This window comes from Amia ocellicauda, chromosome 9, assembly GCF_036373705.1.
Source record: "Amia ocellicauda isolate fAmiCal2 chromosome 9, fAmiCal2.hap1, whole genome shotgun sequence".
NCBI classification, from domain to species: Eukaryota; Metazoa; Chordata; class Actinopteri; order Amiiformes; family Amiidae; genus Amia; species Amia ocellicauda.
In genome coordinates this window covers 16,976,251-16,994,708 of record NC_089858.1, presented here as the reverse complement: position 1 = coordinate 16,994,708, position 18,458 = coordinate 16,976,251, and the positions used below count along the sequence as shown (strand labels likewise).

At 48.9% G+C, this 18,458-nt stretch overlaps 1 protein-coding gene and 1 non-coding gene across 4 annotated transcripts; both read left to right on the top strand.

The window, feature by feature from the left end:
* The first annotated feature begins 39 nt into the window (after window positions 1–39).
* On the top strand, window positions 40–16,015 carry sf3b3 (splicing factor 3b, subunit 3). Of its 3 annotated transcripts, none has more exons than XM_066713489.1 (28): window positions 40–177; window positions 298–422; window positions 1,394–1,519; window positions 1,659–1,814; window positions 2,015–2,185; window positions 2,628–2,800; window positions 3,317–3,458; window positions 3,892–4,004; window positions 4,118–4,255; window positions 4,713–4,816; window positions 4,936–5,101; window positions 5,366–5,461; window positions 5,874–5,946; window positions 6,609–6,760; window positions 7,152–7,307; window positions 7,449–7,604; window positions 7,755–7,898; window positions 8,370–8,492; window positions 9,635–9,789; window positions 9,945–10,119; window positions 10,846–11,051; window positions 12,664–12,820; window positions 13,167–13,292; window positions 13,458–13,670; window positions 14,113–14,211; window positions 14,338–14,481; window positions 14,611–14,715; window positions 15,176–16,015. In XM_066713489.1, the coding sequence occupies exons 3-28, from the start codon at window positions 1,450–1,452 to the stop codon at window positions 15,314–15,316; spliced, it is 3,654 nt and encodes a 1,217-aa protein (XP_066569586.1). In that variant the 5' UTR covers window positions 40–177; window positions 298–422; window positions 1,394–1,449; the 3' UTR covers window positions 15,317–16,015. The 3 variants fall into 3 exon arrangements, with proteins under 3 accessions (XP_066569586.1, XP_066569584.1, XP_066569585.1); XM_066713487.1 differs by having other exon boundaries at window positions 298–455; XM_066713488.1 differs by having other exon boundaries at window positions 298–498.
* On the top strand, window positions 4,299–4,377 carry LOC136759526 (small nucleolar RNA SNORD111). Its single transcript, XR_010820049.1, has one exon. It is a non-coding gene; the product is annotated as a small nucleolar RNA SNORD111 (small nucleolar RNA).
* Window positions 16,016–18,458: the final 2,443 nt, after the last annotated feature.

The window sequence follows — 18,458 nt, the reverse complement described above, 5'->3', positions numbered from 1 at the left end:
GACCCTTGCTCTCTCGATTGCCGCCGTTTATTTAATTTTGACATTTTGAGATATGAAAATACAAGAGAAATCAAACATATCTTCAGTAGAGGCTGCATAGAAGAACAGTTAATAAATGATGAGGATCTAGAAAAGGAAGCTTAAACATATTTATAAATATAAACGCGATTACCTAAGGTAAGTAAACTATATATACACGTATATATCGATATATATATGTGAGTTTGTATGAATAAGATATGGTAATAGTTTTATACTAGCGATTCATTTAATCAACTTGTTTTTGTCTGTGATCAGGCACTTTGTAGGTCACCTCAAGCGGCAGCGTGCGTGTATCCAGAGAAAGGACCCGAAAGCGGCGGCGCTACGATCTGGCTGCAACCGAAAGAGGGGGAAATGGCATTGTTATAGAACGAAATCTTGTAAATATCAACACCATCCGTCCTGCTGTACCGGTAATACATACTTACCGCCCGACTGTGCGTCGCACCCGGCACGGTATATACAATATCGACCGAGTAAGAGTGGCGATGGCGGTATTTAGTGGGGACCCGGGGTCGGTAACTGAATGAAAAGTTGTACCTCAGTGCCTGTAGTGTCGACCTTGCAGTGTTTTTAATAGCATGTTTTTCTATTTCCCAATATCGGTGAGAACCGTAGAATTGTTTACGTCGATGTGTTGGCGTGCATTTTTGTGTGTTTGTGCAGTCAATTCAAGACGATTTTAAGCTTTTATTAAATTCAGGACCTACTTCCGTCTGTCTGCACTGGTGGAGTTGAAATGAGTCTCTTCTTCAGAGGAAATTAAGTTGATTCATCCCTTACAATCACACTGTTGGAGCATGGGCCCGATCTGTGCAGACTAAACACACTTAGAGAAGTGCAGTAAAAGCTGTGCACAGTTGTGTGGGAATATAGATGGCGGATATGATCTCCGCACACGTTTTCAGACAAGTGTGTAAAAGCTCTTATGTCGCGGTGGTTTGTTCGTGTTTGCAAAACAAAAATCAAGTCCTGTACGGGCCTCTGCACAGTGTATCATCGGCACAGTAGGCATCTAGGTTTGTATCTCCGTAGAAGGGGGCGGTACTGAATATGCTTTTCGCCACAGTGCGTGTCCCATGGCCAGAGAAGAGTCCCGCTGGTGTGATGAGGATTTCATGTCTCTTCTCTGAGCGCTGCTCTGAAGACACACTCAGTCTCTGACCAGGCTGGGGAGCTCATTGTAGTAATCTGTTGATTTGCTGTGTGTATTTGGGCTGGCGGGGGGTATGTTTTTTGCACTGCTACACACAGTGATCACCTATAGAACAGTCTCACTCACTCCTCGAGTATATGGAATAGCCCCAGTACAGTGACTGATCTCTCTTCTTCGCCCTCCGTTTCTCTGCAGTTGCTGGTTTCTGTCCCTGTCCCTGTCCCTGTCCAGGAGGCTGAGAGGCTGCTGTCATGTTCCTGTACAACCTGACGTTACAGCGTGCCACTGGCATCTCGCACGCCATCCATGGGAATTTCTCTGGTACGTCCCTGCGCTCTGGGGCTTCCGGCTTGGAAAAGGCACATGATTCCCTCTCCCTGTTCTGTTACTCAGTGGTTTTCCGGGTTGATGTTTTGGATTTCCTGAACCTCTTTCTCTCTCTCCCTCCTGTTGTGAATAGGAACCAAGCAGCAGGAGATCGTTGTATCCCGGGGGAAGATCCTGGAGCTGCTGCGCCCCGATGCCAACACGGGGAAGGTGCACACGTTGCTGACGATGGAGGTGTTCGGCATCGTGCGCTCGCTCATGGCCTTCCGGCTCACAGGGGGCACCAAAGGTCATAGTTCAGAGCAATGTTTTGTGTTTGCGGTGGGGGGTGTAAGTAGGGGTGACTGTAGTCTATGTCTGTATGTGATTTATGACATCAAATATTTTGGGAAGGAGCTAAGCTAGAATAAATAAAATAAACAAGGGGATATTAAAGGAAATGTGATTTTGGGGGGTTCAGTGGTGGGTGACGCTGTGGTGTATTTGCAGATTACATTGTGGTGGGCAGCGACTCGGGCCGCATCGTGATCCTGGAGTACCAGCCCTCCAAGAACCAGTTTGAGAAGGTGCACCAGGAGACGTTCGGCAAGAGTGGATGCCGACGCATCGTCCCTGGGCAGTTCCTTGCCGTCGACCCCAAGGGCCGTGCTGTCATGATTGGTGAGAAACGCTGGCAGGGCGGTGGATTTGGGGTGTAACTGAATGAAAAGTTGTACCTCGGTGCCTGTAGTGTCGACCTTGCAGTGTTTTTAATAGCATGTTTTTCTATTTCCCAATATTGGTGAGAACCGTAGAATTGTTTACGTCGATGTGTTGGCGTGCATTTGTGTGTGTTTGTGCAGTCAGGGCGGTGGATTTGGGGTGTATTGTGGCTCCAGGGATCACTGACAGTGGGCGGGGGTCCTGTAAATGAATGTGCTGAGGGCACATCCGAGCCAGAGCTGTGGATATGATGAGTTTCACATGTCTCTTCTCTGATCTATTCACCATGAAGAGGGTTTTGAAAAACTGACCACAGCCCGGCCGCAGAGGGTCACTGTGTTAATAGACACTCAAGTCCTAGGTTCTTTCTTTTAACTGCTCTCCCTCCCCCTCGCCACAGGTGCGATTGAGAAGCAGAAGCTGGTGTACATCCTGAACAGAGATGCGGCGGCACGTCTGACCATCTCCTCTCCCCTGGAGGCACACAAGGCCAACACGCTGGTGTACCACGTGGTGGGCGTGGACGTGGGCTTTGAGAACCCCATGTTCGCCTGCCTGGAGATGGACTACGAGGTGCGTTGGGGGAGGAGGCAGGAGGGTAGCGCTGGGTACAGCTGAGTAAGCCACTTTAATACAGCAGAGTGGACACACTGACTGATGTTGCCTTCCGGGGGTATTTCAGTGTTGTAAATCAGACCACGGAGGCCTGATGATGATGATGATGATGACATGTCTCTTCTCTGAGCGCAGCTCTGAAGACACTCTCACTCTCTGACCAGGCACTGCAGCCACACGGGCTCCCGTCAGTAACCTGGCCCGTGTGTGCATCTCTGCTCTGTCTGTCCTACACCGTTCTTTCAGTGCTGTGTGTTAGACTACCTTTGCCATAGCGGCCTGATTTGATTGTGTTTTCATGCATTGCAATCTCTTGTATGAACTGAATTGGGGAACATTTATATAAATAAGCATGTTCTCAAATACACAAGTATTATTCAAACTCCAGTAATTGAGAACCCACCCGCCACCTTCTGATGTTCCTTCCCCTCTATCTGCCTCTAACACTGTGCCTCTATCCCCACGTGTGTGCAGGAGGCGGACAACGACCCGACGGGGGAGGCTGCAGCTAACACCCAACAGACTCTGACGTTCTATGAGCTGGACCTGGGTCTGAACCACGTGGTGCGCAAATACAGCGAGGCCCTAGAGGAGCACGGCAACTTCCTCATCACTGGTGAGTCATACAGTGTGTCTGTTACTGTGCAAAGACCAGTGCCCTGGCAGACCTTTTACTGGTGGTCTTAGTTTTGTGCTGCATTCCAGCTCTGTGGCGTCTTTCAGCCCAGCTCATCCACAGAGCACTCCTGAACCCGTGGGAGTTCTTCCCCCACAGCCCTTTGTTCTCTGTGTGAAAGCCTTGTGCATTGAGGGTTATTTTGGGATACTTGGGCCTCTCACGCTCTGGATCTGCTCCCTGTGCTGCAGAGTGCCAAGTGGGGATGAATGAATAAATTCAGACTATGTCACGGGCGGTGTCGGCGCTAGGTCAGGACCCAGGGGATACAGGACTTTAGTCCATCAGTTACATTTATGCAATCAGTCCATGGAGTGTGTCTCTGTACGTGCAGATGTACTCACTCCCCTCCTCTCTCTCCGTCTCCTCTCAGTGCCTGGGGGCTCTGATGGGCCCAGCGGAGTCCTCATCTGCTCGGAGAATTACATCACCTACAAGAATTTTGGAGACCAGCCTGACATTCGGTGCCCCATCCCACGCAGGAGGGTGAGTGAGGAAGGGGGTGGCTGGTGTTGCTTGTGCTGTGAAAGGAGTTGTAAGTTGGTTGGAAATTGGGAATTGGCCACATCTGAATTGATTCTTTCTGTCCGTCCATGCAGAATGACCTGGATGACCCAGAGCGAGGGATGATCTTCGTCTGCTCAGCCACGCACAAGACCAAGTCCATGTTCTTCTTCTTAGCGCAGACAGAGCAGGGCGACATCTTCAAGGTCACGCTGGAGACGGACGAGGAGATGGTAAGGAGCCATGTATTGACCCCTGCAGTGGTAGTTCCTGGGTGGCTGTGGAAGTGATGAATTTTCTCATGTCTCTTCTCTGACATAGCACTGGAGATATGTTTAACTCTCTGATCTCAGCCCCATAAATGGACACACACTCTTCTGGTAGTGCAGATGTCCTCCGCAGACTAAACATGTCTACTGGCTTCCTTTCAGTAGTGCGCTACAGTGCATACAATCCCATCCCAGCTGTGCTGTCACATTGACAAGTGGGAGAAACGTGTAACACTTCAAGTGGCCTTTGCCTCCGTGCCACTCAAGCAGTGAAGATGGCTGCTGACTCTTGACCCAAGTCTCTCTGGTGGTAGTGGTGTTCTCCCTGCAATTAATTTAAGAGCTTGTCCTTCTCATGTACGCGTGTCCCTCCTGCCTCACACCTTTTGTCTCGCACTCTCTCCCCGCCCACCCCTCCTAGGTGACAGAGATCCGGTTGAAGTATTTTGATACCATCCCTGTGGCGACAGCCATGTGCGTTCTGAAGACCGGCTTCCTGTTCGTCGCCTCGGAATTCGGCAACCAGTGAGTCCATAGTGCGCCGCCTTCGCTGCGGTCTCCCTCCCTCTCAACCCGTCCCCGTCTCTGTCCGTCACTCTCAGCCTCTCCCTCGCTCATGTTGTGCTTGTCCCTCCCCCTCTCAGCTACCTGTACCAGATCGCTCACCTGGGCGACGATGACGAGGAGCCCGAGTTCTCGTCCGCGATGCCCCTGGAGGAAGGCGACACCTTCTTCTTCCAGCCGCGGCCGCTGAAGAACCTGGTTCTGGTGGACGAGCAGGAGAGCCTGTCGCCCATCATGTCCTGCCAGGTGGGTCTGTGGGTTGAGACTGTGTGGGTCTCGAGTGGGGGCTTGAGAGGGTGTGTATGTGTTTATCTCCAGGACTCTCTTAATTGAATCCTAATGTTCATTGAAAATATTGAACCTACTGTAATGGGGGTTACATATTAATCCTGCGGCGCTGTGGTTCTTCAGACCCAGCAGTGAGTGTCGGGGCTGTGTGGTCTGTGTGTTGCGGTGTGTAGTATTGTGTTCTGGCCCTGCCCCACTTGCTGACTGCCGTCTCCCCTGCAGATTGCTGACCTGGCTAATGAGGACACGCCCCAGCTGTATGTGGCCTGTGGCCGGGGACCCAAGTCTACTCTCAGGGTGCTGAGACATGGGTTGGAGGTACGTGGAATGGGGTCCTGCTGCTGCTGTCCTTGGGGGGTGGGATTCCAACATAGGACCCGGATTCTGCTGTAGCCTAGTCAGCTGGTTTAACTGTATTTTATTTCCCCTCCTCAAAGTCTGGGCAATGTGATGTTTTAGCTTTAGTGTAAAGGAGGGTACAATACTTTCTCTGTGATAGTGTATAAATAAAGCACTTGGTGTTTGCATATAGTCTTACCAGTATCTATGCAGCTGTTGGACCTACCTGTGGAGAGAGACATGAAATTACATTTTTTAAACTGTTCAAGAGTGTGTAAATACTATGTATACCCCGGCTCCTCTCTCTAGCCCTGCACTGTAGCCGCAGTGGCTGATTAGACCATGGCTGTCTGTCTGAGCTCTCTCTCCCCCTCCCCCACTCCACCTGCAGGTGTCAGAGATGGCTGTGTCTGAGCTGCCCGGTAACCCCAACGCTGTGTGGACTGTGCGGCGGCACATCGAAGGTAAGTGTGTCTCCGGCCTTGGCATAGTGGTGACAGTGGCTGAAATTAAACCCAACTCTGTCACGCAAAACAGTCAAGTTCTGTACGGCCCTCTGTGTGTAACATATCAGCACAGTAGACCTCTAGGTGTATATCTCCATAGAGGGGGGTCGGCAGCACAGACTATGCTTTTCACCACAGTGCCGTGTCCCATGGCCAGAGAAGAGTCCCGCTGGTGTGATGAGGATTTCATGTCTCTTCTCTGAGTGCTGCTCTGAAGACACTCAATCTCTGACCAGGCTGGGTAGCTCAGAGTGTAGTGATGATCTGTTGATAAGCTGTGTGTGTGGCTGGATTGGAAATCTCCCATCACTGTATGAACCTGCCAAGGCCAGACTGTCCAAAAGCGAGAGGCACACTATACAATGCGTTTCCTCACTGGTGATGGAATTCTAAGGTGTTTCCTTCAAGGTGGAATTTATCCCCCCCGCCCCCTGTAGAAAGAACAGTATCTGAAACCTCTGAAGTACCTCTGCCACCATCCCCCTCTTCCTCTGTTTAAACAAACAAACCGAAAAACACCCCAGCATTCTGAGTATTTTGTATTGGATAAAACTTTCCTAGAGTTCAAGACGTGCCTTGGCCTCTGATCTGATCTGATCTCTCCCCCTCTCTCTCTGCAGACGAGTATGATGCGTACATCATCGTGTCCTTCGTGAACGCCACCCTGGTCCTGTCCATCGGGGAGACTGTGGAGGAAGTGACAGACTCCGGCTTCCTGGGCACCACGCCCACCCTGTCCTGCTCCCTGCTGGGCGAGGACGCGCTGGTGCAGGTCCGTCCACTCCTCCCGCCTGTGTCTGTTGCAGGAATGTCATTCTGTCCCTCCATCTGCTGGCGGCCTGCCAGTCCTGCCCTCCCCCGTGCTAGCACTGTTCACGCTGCTGTTCCATGGATACATGTACATATTTACAGTGTTTATGAATTGTACACAAACAGATGGGAAACTTCCACAGCAGGACACACGCTCTAACTCTGGAGGCTGCTGGATTGTATACATTCCCCCGACCTTAGTAATCTCCTCCTGCCCAGTGAGATTACTCATTAGCAGTAGACCGTATAAGCCATGGACATGGTTTGTGACACGGATGTCTTGTGCTTTAGACTCCACTATCCCAAAGGGGATTCTGACCGGTCTCTTTCTTTATCCACCCCCCCTCCCCCAGGTTTATCCTGACGGTATCCGGCACATCCGTGCAGACAAGCGTGTGAACGAGTGGAAGACCCCGGGCAAGAAGACAATCGTGCGCTGTGCCGTCAACCAGAGGCAGGTGGTCATCGCGCTGACGGGCGGAGAGCTGGTCTATTTCGAGATGGACCCGGTAAGACAGCCCGTCTCTCTGCCTTCACAGACTGAGGCGCCCCTGCACTGACCGTCGGGCGGGAATGAAAACAAGATCTAATTGTTTTGTGTGGCAGAAATAGGAGGTTTAACGCATCTCCTCTCCCTCCCCTCCCCGCAGTCGGGCCAGCTAAACGAGTACACTGAGCGGAAGGAGATGTCGGCGGACGTGGTGTGCATGAGCCTGGCCAACGTGCCGCCCGGGGAGCAGCGCTCTCGCTTCCTGGCCGTGGGGTTGGTGGACAACACAGTCAGGATCATCTCCCTCGACCCCTCGGTTAGACTCGGATACTCTCCCTCCCTCTCTATCTCTCCTCTGAAACTGCACTCTGTGTGTGTGTGTGTGTGTGTGTGTGTGTGTGTGTGTGTCACAATAGGGCCCAGGCCGTTGGTGGTAACCCCCCTTTCTCTCCCTCTCCATGTACAGGATTGTCTGCAGCCCCTCAGCATGCAGGCGCTGCCGGCCCAACCCGAGTCTCTGTGCATCGTGGAGATGGGCGGCGTGGAGAAGCAGGACGAGCTGGGGGAGAAGGGCTCCATCGGCTTCCTCTATCTCAACATCGGCCTGCAGGTCAGTGTGTGTGAGGCCGTGTGCATGTCTGCAGCAGCCTCTTGCCCTCAGAAGGCCTTGATTGTTCATGGAGAGTCATGGGTGCAGGGAGCCACAGCGGGTCCTGGGAAGAAGCTCACATGCATTCCACAGGTTCTGGTGTGAGAGTTTCTTCAGCCCGGCAGCCTTGTCTGACAGAGAGCTCTGTGTGCCTGTCTTTCTGTCTCCCCGTTTCCCCTCCATGCTGCACTTGGTCAGCATAAAGGACCGTTTGTAAACTCTTTGTCATGGTTTCCCTGGAGGGTATAGAAATCTACAGAAACAGAAGAGGTTCAATACAGTGATTCAACCAGTGTTTTGCTTTTTTTTTTTTTTTTTCCATTAAATTAAGAAGGAAAGACATAAATCTAAAATCTCATTGAGAATGCCACCAGCAAAATGAGCCAAGATCTCCATTGAGAAATCCAAACTTGACTCACCCTCTCTCCGCAGAACGGTGTGTTGCTGCGGACCGTGCTGGACCCGGTGACCGGAGACCTGTCTGACACGCGGACTCGCTACCTGGGGTCGCGGCCCGTCAAACTCTTCCGTGTCAGGATGCAGGGACAGGAAGCGGTGAGTGTGTTTCCTGGTGTTCCCTCCTGGCTTGGGCTGTGGCCATTAATCTAAATGGCTGGAGGAGCATGTGGAAAGGAGTCAAAGTGTAAACTATGACATTTCTAATAGAAGTGGCCTTGAGCAGTAATTCGTAAGGGACAAATTAGCATAAAAAAAATAATGCAGTTACTGCCAACACCAGCACAAAGGTTTTCAGAAACAAAAGTCTTTGCCGTCCTTTTGTTGGGGGTGGGAAAAAAAGTTTTGACCTTAGAGGTTAGCTGGGCTTTCAAATAAATTATTCTCACTATTCCTACAGATCATGTGGAAAATTGTGCTGAGAGAAAATGTGCTTACTTGTGCACTTTTGGCTTAGCGACACATTTTTCTGTCTCAAATTGCTGTTGCTTTTTGATCAAAGTTTAAATAAGTTTAGTGTTACTAGTTGCTTCCAATAAACTAAATTTCTGTTTGAAATATGAACATTAAACCCTGCTGTTGTAACTTCTGACAGTGGCAAAAATTGCATGTTGTTGGGGATGCTTGCTGATCGGGTTTAGCCATGGAGAGGTTACTGCAGGACCATTGTTAGGAAATGTTAAAATGTTTTGTCTTGGATTTTTCACAAAGTGTTTAATTGAAATCCCTGTGCAAGACAAAGACAACAGCACACAACTTTCTTGTAATTGAGTTCCAACCTGCAGGACTGTCTGCAGCCACTCAGCATGCAATTTAAATGGTTTAATTGTTTATAATAATCTGAGATATGTGTGTCAAGCAGCTACTTAAGGACATCATAGTGGTTAATAACTGGTTTTAAACATGCATTTGTCTCAGAATCAGTACAGTTTAGAATAATAAACTCATACAATTTCCATTACTCACTTTAATGTTTTTGTTATGTAGTAGTTTTGGAAAAGTGCTGGAATTTCTTCTAAAATTGTTAGAGGGCAGGATGAATACAGTGCGCACTGCGGGTGTCAGCAGTTTCCAAAAAAGGTATAATTATAATGATTTCTTTGCTCTCCCTCGTACAGCCCTCATTCTGGGTGTTGGCTGTGACTGACGTTCTGCAGTGCTTTGAGGGGCTGTACAAATAAAGCGCTGCATTGGTTTGGTGGTTTTTAGAGGCCGTGACTAAGCTGTGCTCCCCCCCGCAGGTGTTGGCCATGTCCAGCCGCTCCTGGCTCAGCTACTCCTATCAGTCACGCTTCCACCTGACGCCCCTGTCCTACGAGACGCTGGAGTATGCCTCGGGGTTCGCCTCCGAGCAGTGCCCTGAGGGCATCGTGGCGATCTCCACCAACACACTGCGGTAGGAGCAGCTTAGCAACCAATTATGCATTCTTTTCTTTTTTTTCCCTCCCATTTTTTGTTATTCTGTCTCTCATTTCTTGCTTTGTCTATCTCTCTGCGTGGAGTGCCGGGTCTCTGGTTCTGTGCTGTCTGACCAGCCTCTCTCTGCCTCAGGATCTTGGCCCTGGAGAAGCTGGGCGCGGTGTTTAACCAGGTGGCGTTCCCGCTGCAGTACACTCCCCGCCGCTTCGTCATCCACCCCGAGACCAGCAACCTGGTCCTGATCGAGACCGACCACAACGCATACACCGAGGCCACCAAGGCCCAACGCAAGCAGCAGATGGCAGAGGTGAGCGGGGGTGGGGGGTGCTGGCGTGAGTCTCTCAACACATGCCTCACAGGGCACTGGTGTGGCCTGTGCCACCTCGCCACAGTGCTTCCTGAAATATGTGTGCCAGGTTGGATTACAGTGGTTTGTGTTTTGTTAGTTTAAGACACGAGTATGATTTCACGACACAGATGTAATCCTAAACTCGTGACTTTGCTTTGCTTACGGCATGGTGCCAGCTCAATGTTTTCCACATTGTCCCCCTGCTTTCTCGTGCCTGTGGTGGCCTGGAATTGTCAGCACTTGGCAGCCGCCCAGACCTCGCATAGCCTAGCACTGTTAACTACAGCCATGTGTGACAGAGGTCCCGAGTGTCCTGGTGGGTAATCTCAGTCCAACTTCCATAATAGGGTATGGGAAGTGTGCTCAGGCAGGCGGCCAGGCGGAAGGAGAAGCTGTAGGGTTAATGACCAGGCTCTTATGCCCTGAGAGGGAGGCCTGTAGTAGACGGGCAGTGTCTGTGTGGTCCCGAGCGCCCAGGCTAGTGCTGCAGCTGTGTCTGTTCAGTGTCGTTATTTGTGTGGAGCATTTTGTTGTGGTGGAATCAACCCTGGAGTTCGAGTCTTCACTCCTAGCTCTTCTCCTTCCGTTGTCCCCCCCTGACTCTCTCTCTCTCTCTCTCTCTCTCTCTCTCTCTCTCTCTCTCCCTCCCTCTTACACTACCTCTCCATCCTTTTGTCTCTGCAGGAGATGGTGGAGGCGGCTGGAGAGGATGAGAGGGAGCTGGCAGCAGAGATGGCTGCAGCCTTCCTGAACGAGAACCTGCCCGAGGCGATCTTCGGGGCACCCAAGGCCGGCTCAGGCCAGTGGGCCTCACTGGTGCGGCTCATCAACCCCATCCAGGGCAACACACTGGACTTGGTGCAGCTGGAGCAGAATGAGGCAGCCTTTAGGTAGGGAGGTGCATTGCTCGGGGGCTGGCGGTGGTGAGACAGAGCAGTGATTTTCAATTTTTTTTGCACGTGACCCAGTGGAGGATAAAATGTATCGAAACGATTATCTTCTGAACAGTTTTTATATCACAATAAAGCCTGGGTAATACATGTATACTAGTTTTAACCGCTTGACTTTAAGTAATTAAAATTAGACTGTGACTGATCCAAAATGATGGCAAATGTAATGATTTGTGGTGTGTTTTCAGTGTGCTATCACAGGTGAGTTGCACCAACTTGTTTTGTTGCTCAGGCATCAGGTTTAGCTCCATTATTGAGACCGGATGTTCAAAAGCAAAAGGATCTTTCACCCAGCGCATTTCCTCCAAGTTTGCAAACCCCTCTGCAGGAAAGTAGCGACTAAAACTGTCAGACAGCAGCGAGATGTAACTCAATGACACTTTTAATGTTATTCACCTTTTCTTCATGCTGTTCTCCTTAGTGTTGGGAACATGTAGTAGCTGGGACGATTACTTTTCAGTTGTGCTTGCCACAGTTCTAACGACTTCTGCAATGCTTGGATATGTTCCCAGTGTCGGAATAAATCACTGCCTCTTCCTTGTAAATTCAAATTACGTTCTACCCGTCATATTTGCTGCACCGTCGCTTGTTATTCCTTTGCAATTAGCCCAATTCAATTTGTGTTTTCCAACAATGCTGCTCAATTTGTCAGCAGACTTGTCATCAAAAATTGTAGGACCATATCTAGACATGCTGGAAGAATTTTTTTGGCCCCCGTATAAGGCTCTTTTTCATTTGCCACGCGGTATGCAACCAAATAAGAAGCCAGTTGTGCCTCGTCATTCAGAACTTCAGCCGATTAACTTCGACTCGCGTTGCTTTAATTGAAAAAAACTCCATAGGCTTATCCACGAGTTCCTGTGTTTTGTTTCTAAATGTCTTGTGTTTTGAAGGTTTCAAACTTTCGTTGGCAAGCACCTCGCTGCAAACACACTGGGGGTTATGTTCCTCATTTACCGTACCACAATTCTTGAAACCAAATTTCATAATGGAGTCGTTATACTGCCACATCCATGATTTATTTTTCTTTTTAGGTGTTTCAAACGAGCCCGACTTGGCAGTAGAACTAACTCATGCAGGTGGCGCACTTACATTGGCATCAGATGTAAATGGATTTGAAACTTTTTTCGTATAACAAAACAATCCATTTTCTAAAATGTTAGTCTGAACCAGCAACATTAAACAGACAGTTCAGATTCAGAATTCAGTTGACATTATGCTAGGTGCCATTAGTTTGAAACTGAAACTGAAACATGTAGTGCCTTGTGCGTAAGGGAACTCACTCCAAACAAATGCGTCTTGCTTGATACAAGTAACTGGCCCAACTTTAAAATAAGTGTAATGCTATTTTAAAACTAACGAAAAACATTTTATATATTTAATTTGCAAACAACCTAATGCCTTATCTTCTGCGACCCGTACTTTGAAAAACAGACCGAGTGTAGAGGAGGATGACCGAGATACAGATTAGTTCAGGGACCCAGGCAATTAACTTTCCCTCCCCTGCCTTGTCGCTTCCTCTCTCCCTCATTCCCTCTCCTTTTCTCTGCAGTGTGGCCGTGTGCCGGTTTACCAGTGGTGGTGATGACTGGTACGTGGTGGTGGGTGTGGCTAGGGATCTCATTCTGAACCCACGCTCGGTTGGCGGTGGCTTCATCTACACCTATCGGCTTGGAGGGGGCGGGGAAAAGCTGGAGTTCATGCACAAGGTGAGCCGATCTCTCCGAATGGGCCGAAACGCATCCTGAGACTAGCTGCGTCAAATACAGAGTGACTGCACTGACTGAGTTCTTGTTGGCTGAATTCTCAGCTTTTCCTGTCATGGCAGCCCAGTTCCCTGTTCACTTTGAGCCAGTTTGTCGCCTGGTTAATGGCGTCTGCCGCAGAGGAATGCGATAGGCCTACAGTGGCCAGCCCGACAGGAACTCCGAACGCTGAATATGTTCTTGTTCGGCCACCAATCGCGCACATTCTTTGTTAATCTCTTAGAATTTGCAGTTCAGTTTGCTTTATGGGCAGAACAAGATTGCATCTCTCCCCCTCTCCCTCCTCTAGACCCCAGTGGAGGATGTTCCTGTGGCCATAGCCCCGTTCCAGGGCCGGATTCTGGTGGGGGTGGGGAAGCTCCTGCGCATCTATGACCTGGGCAAGAGGAAACTGCTGCGCAAGTGTGAGAACAAGGTGAGCTAGGAGTCTCCTGTCCCATTCAGTACGTTTTTTGCACTGGATTCAATCTTTTCTGGAGCACTTTTGGCCCCGAAGATGTCTTAAACAGTGTTCTCAGACTCTCTCTCGCTGTCCTTCCTGGTCTCATTGTCTCCCTCTCCCCCTCCCCCCTCCCTGCAGCACGTCCCCAACCTCATTACAGGCATCCACACGATGGGGCAGCGCGTTGTGGTGTCGGACGTACAGGAGAGCCTGTTCTGGGTGCGCTACAAACGCAACGAGAACCAGCTCATCATCTTTGCAGATGACACGCACCCCCGCTGGGTCACCACTGCCTGCCTGCTGGACTACGACACCATGGCCTCTGCCGACAAGTTCGGCAACATCAGCATCGTAAGTCTTCAGCCTCTGATCTGTCCAGTCCTGCCCGGCTCCCCACCTGTATTGTTTTTGTTTTTCTCTCCTATTCTGTGTCCCCACCCCTCTCTGGAGTTGTCGTTTGTGTGTAATCGTTGTGGTTTTAGTGGTATGTTCAGTCGGTCTGTAATTATGTGCTGAGCCCTGCAGTGTTTCAGTGCATCATCTGTTTAAGGGGAGATTCACGTGTTCTGGCCTGCGTAGTGCCATCGCTCCCAAGAGGCAACACAGCTCATCGACCCCCAACGATCGTGCTTTTAAAAATAAATCTACATGGAAAGCACAGATGTTGTGGCATGTCAGTATGTGCCTGTGAAATGGGTTGAGAAATACACCCCTTGCTTCAGTGCAGGTCTCTTGCCTTGAGGCTCCTGAGCAGGGGGTGCGTGTGAGTTACCAGCATCCCATCTCTCCTCAGGTGCGTCTGCCCCCCAACACCAGTGATGATGTGGATGAGGACCCCACGGGGAACAAGGCCCTCTGGGACAGGGGGCTGCTCAACGGTGCCTCCCAGAAGGTATGACCCTAAGAGCAACAGCTGTGGCCTCTTGAGCTGTGTGGGTGTGTGCCAGGGCCTGGTGTGGCTCTGCCAGTGTGAGCCTGTGCTTGAACTCAGTGTGCTGTCTTGTGCTGCCCCCTGCAGGCAGAGGTCATAATGAACTACCACATTGGGGAGACGGTGCTGTCGCTGCAGAAGACCACGCTGATCCCGGGGGGCTCCGAGTCACTGGTCTACACCACCCTGTCCGGGGGCATCGGCATCCTGGTCCCCTTCACCTCCCATGAGGTACAGTTGGGAACGGCAGGAGGAGGGGATGGGGGCGGAGTATTCATTTGGCAGATGCACTGAACTTTATACTTTGAAAGGGTTCAACACAAGTTTACATCCCTCTCACATTCTTTCCGTCTCTCCCAGGACCACGATTTCTTCCAGCACTTGGAGATGCACATGCGTTCAGAGTTCCCCCCCTTGTGTGGGCGGGACCACCTTAGCTTCCGGTCCTACTACTTCCCTGTCAAGGTGGGTGTACTGCGGTCTTGGGAGGTGGGGAGGTTGGCGGTGCTCGGTGTAAGGGTTGCAGGGATGTAGAGGCAATAGTTTGTGGAGTCAAGAACGCAGCGGATGTCGTTCTGGACTGAGCAGTGCACTGTCTTTGGAGTTCAGAGGTCAAAGGTGTACACAAAAGGCTGACTAGGGGGGAGGCCTAAGCTTCTCCACTGATCCTTTTTCAGCCCCTTCCTTGACCGCAGCTCACAGGAAAGGCAGTGTGGTGGTGATGGGCCGGTGAATTGTTATCCTTGAGATCTGCTGGCTTGTGAAGCAGTCTTTCTCTGCTCTCCAGATACCCTGCCAGTGTTTTCAGTGTCATTGCACTGTCATTACACTGACTTTATTTTGGTCTCTGTCTTTGTTTGTGTGTGCGCCTGCTTTTGTCTCTGTATGTTGTGTGTGTGCGTGCTTGTGTGTCCCATCCCTGCAGAACGTTATTGACGGGGACCTGTGTGAGCAGTTCAACTCCATGGACCCCAACAAGCAGAAGAGTGTATCGGCAGAGCTGGACAGGACACCCCCTGAGGTCTCCAAGAAACTGGAGGACATCCGTACACGCTATGCCTTCTAGTGATCACAGGGTGGCGCAGATCAGCACAGCTTGAGAGCACGAGACAACCGAGGGAGAGGATGCCTGCTAGTGCTTTGCACCCCCCAAAAAGGCAGCTTGCAGAGTTCTCTTGGCACCTGGGGACAGGAAATGGCTGCCTGGTTGCCAGTGTTTGTTCTGCCGACTGTCTTTCCTGTCCGAAGTGACTCTGGTTCCTCTAATTGGCGGAGCTTGGCATTTTGTATCTCCCAGTCTTTTCCCGTGGGCAACCTCACCCTGTTATTCCTGTTTTGTTGTGTAGAAATTTTTTTTTTTGTATTTAACTTCCCCCACCCCTCCCCTCCTTTTATGATGTCACCCAGACTTGGAAGAGGTCCAATGCAAAACTAAATGTTGTTTTTTTTTAGTTCTTATCTTGAAGTCCTTTTGGGAAGCTTTCAGGCAAAGCTATTTGGCTGAAATCCAGATATCAAAACAACATAGATAATTACCCAAAATCTAGTGCGCAGTACAAACTTTCCACGTCCTAACTGAAAATGGGTCCTGTAATTTTGAATAAGTGTAAATTGCTTTTTGTCACGGGGGGTTTGTAATGGATCTTGCCAGCCTTGTTGTTGGGATGTCACTGCTGTTCTGTACAGTGAGAGATGGTGGCATCAGCAGTGGGGATGCTGGAGCAAAGATGACCTTTCTTGTAAATAAAAGTTTTTTTGTACTGTGCCTTAGTGGGTGTGTTGTTCAAGGCTTGTATGCATAAAACATCTCAGAATTACTCCTAGGAATTATGCCAAAAGTTAGTTTAGGAGAAATATGAATTCTCCCTCAGAGCAGGAGCTAATTAATCATAAAATCTCTAACACTTACTTTTAGCTGGGAGTAGGATCCAATGATAGGAAAAATGTTTAGCACATTTCCATTACCATTCAGGTTAGAAATGTCTCACTGTGACCGATTTTTTTTCTTCCTTTTGGAAAAACAAAAACACGTGAGATCACATGTAGACAAGCAGAAGCGAAAAGACAACTATACGAATATACTAAGCTAACAGCCTTTCAATCATTTATAATTTGTATAAGTGTCTCCCTCTCATTCCTTCATTACCAGGATGTTAAGGTGCTACATGGAATTAAAATGCTAGATTCATTTCACATTCATAATCACAATCATAAAATATACATCGTACCTTTAACGCTATTTATCCTTCTGTTGTACATAGGAAATTGTCCACAAATTAAATTTTCTTCACTGTGCATAGTTTATTATGAATATGCTTTGTATGAGTGGATCATGTTTAATTTGTTTTGTCTTATTTTTTTAATTTCAATTTGTTAAAAGTCAGATATAGAATCGGTGTAATGTAAACCCTTTGAATATAAGCGCCAGCATTGATTATGAATGTGGCCTGTTTTTGGGCACGTTTGCGTGCAGTCATGGGGAAATCACTAAACTGTCAGACGGTCTCTGGTGCTGTTAATGCCATTATGGTCTGATGGGAAATCGTGCTAATTGATGGTCCCAAATCATCACTGCTACATTGTTGCATTTTCCCTGTGGGCAGACCCCACAACATTGCCTCCACAGTTATCTCTGCTGCCAGTGCCGCATTTCTGACTGGCTGAAGAAACTGCATTTCTGATTTGTTCGGAAACCAAGAATATTCAACTCATCATCACACCACTGTAATACCTTTCTGTTCATGGAAGCTGCACTCAGTCACCTCATTGCTGCCGTCTGCCAACTCCTAAGTAGTTAGGGGAGCTCTTGAGTTCTACTACATATTGGTCCAGTTAGGAGTACTTTTAATTCTAAAGAATCTTTATGAATAGATTTTACTCCTAATCGTAAAAGTAGGTCTAAATTAACATCATTCCCATTTATTTCAGGCACTTGGGACTGATTTAGCACTCTCGGGTGCTTTCTGAATACGGGCACAGACAGTAAGTTCTCACTGTACATGTGTTTGTTTGAAGGCCATCAATCAACTTCTATATTGGCACTGTCACTAGCTGGGCACTGTCTCATTAGAGATTAGTAGGAAGTTGGAGAGAAATTAAAAAGGATCCTTTATGGATTTGACTAGGCTGTATGGTGGCATAATTTTCTTACCCCCCGCCTTGCTGTTCTCCTTGTAGCTGTGCATCAGAATAAAGCACCCTTGTCCTGAGTATCAAATGTCCAATGTTGGAATAAAAGACCACAGTGCCAGCCTTGTCTGGCTGTTGGCTGCTGAACTGTTGCTTTTAAAGTCACCACTGTCTCTCATTGTTCCTGCACTTTCCTCACTGTGAAGGACATGAAAATACATACATCAAGCATAAAAGAAAAGGCTAGATGAGCGTGTTAGTTTCCATGACTTCCTACAGGATGCCCTATGGTCTAGTAGTGGTGTGACCTGATGTGGGAACTAAGGCCCTTTATACCTCTGCTTTCTTACGCATGATGCAGAAGCTTGGCCTCAACAATTGGGCATCACTTGGATTGGTCCAGTCACCCTAGTCCTGTAGTGCTGTAGTCCCTGGTGGGTGTGGAAGGCCCTGTCATGCTTGCTGGGTTGCGGCTCCTCCGAACACAGGAGTGCAGCAGGGCTGCCATGAGGAGCTTGGCTGTGCCCATCTGTGGCTCGGGGACAGCAGTGGGAGTACGCTATGCTGGTCAGAACCGGCACTCTGCTGGGGCAGTGGTTCTCAGTGAGACGAATGGGCTTGTCTTGGAGTAACAGGGCCGTTTAATCCTGGTAGGAATTATCGAAGGTTTGATTTTTCACACATTGGCTTTTCCAAACACTTTCATTAGGCATACAGTTGAGGGTAGAAAGCAATGAATTCACAATTATGTTAAGGTTGTTTTTAGAGAGATTAATTTGTTATTTATATTATAAGTATTATTATTTTTGGCCCTGGTTAGTGATAGAGTCCGTGGTAGACCTGGGTTTTTCTTAAATTTAGGGCTAATTTTATTCTAATTTGAATGAATTGTGTGGATTTGTGTTGGCAAAGCTAATATTTGTGGTGTTTTGCCAGGTTTGGGGTTCAGGCTGCTTTAAGGGCTAAAATGGAAAAAAACCCAGGGATGTGATGTAGTAGTTTACAGTGAAAAGTCTCTTCTGTACTACAATGCAGACTCACAGTTCAAGCTGAAGGTAGGAATGGTCTAATGGTAACAT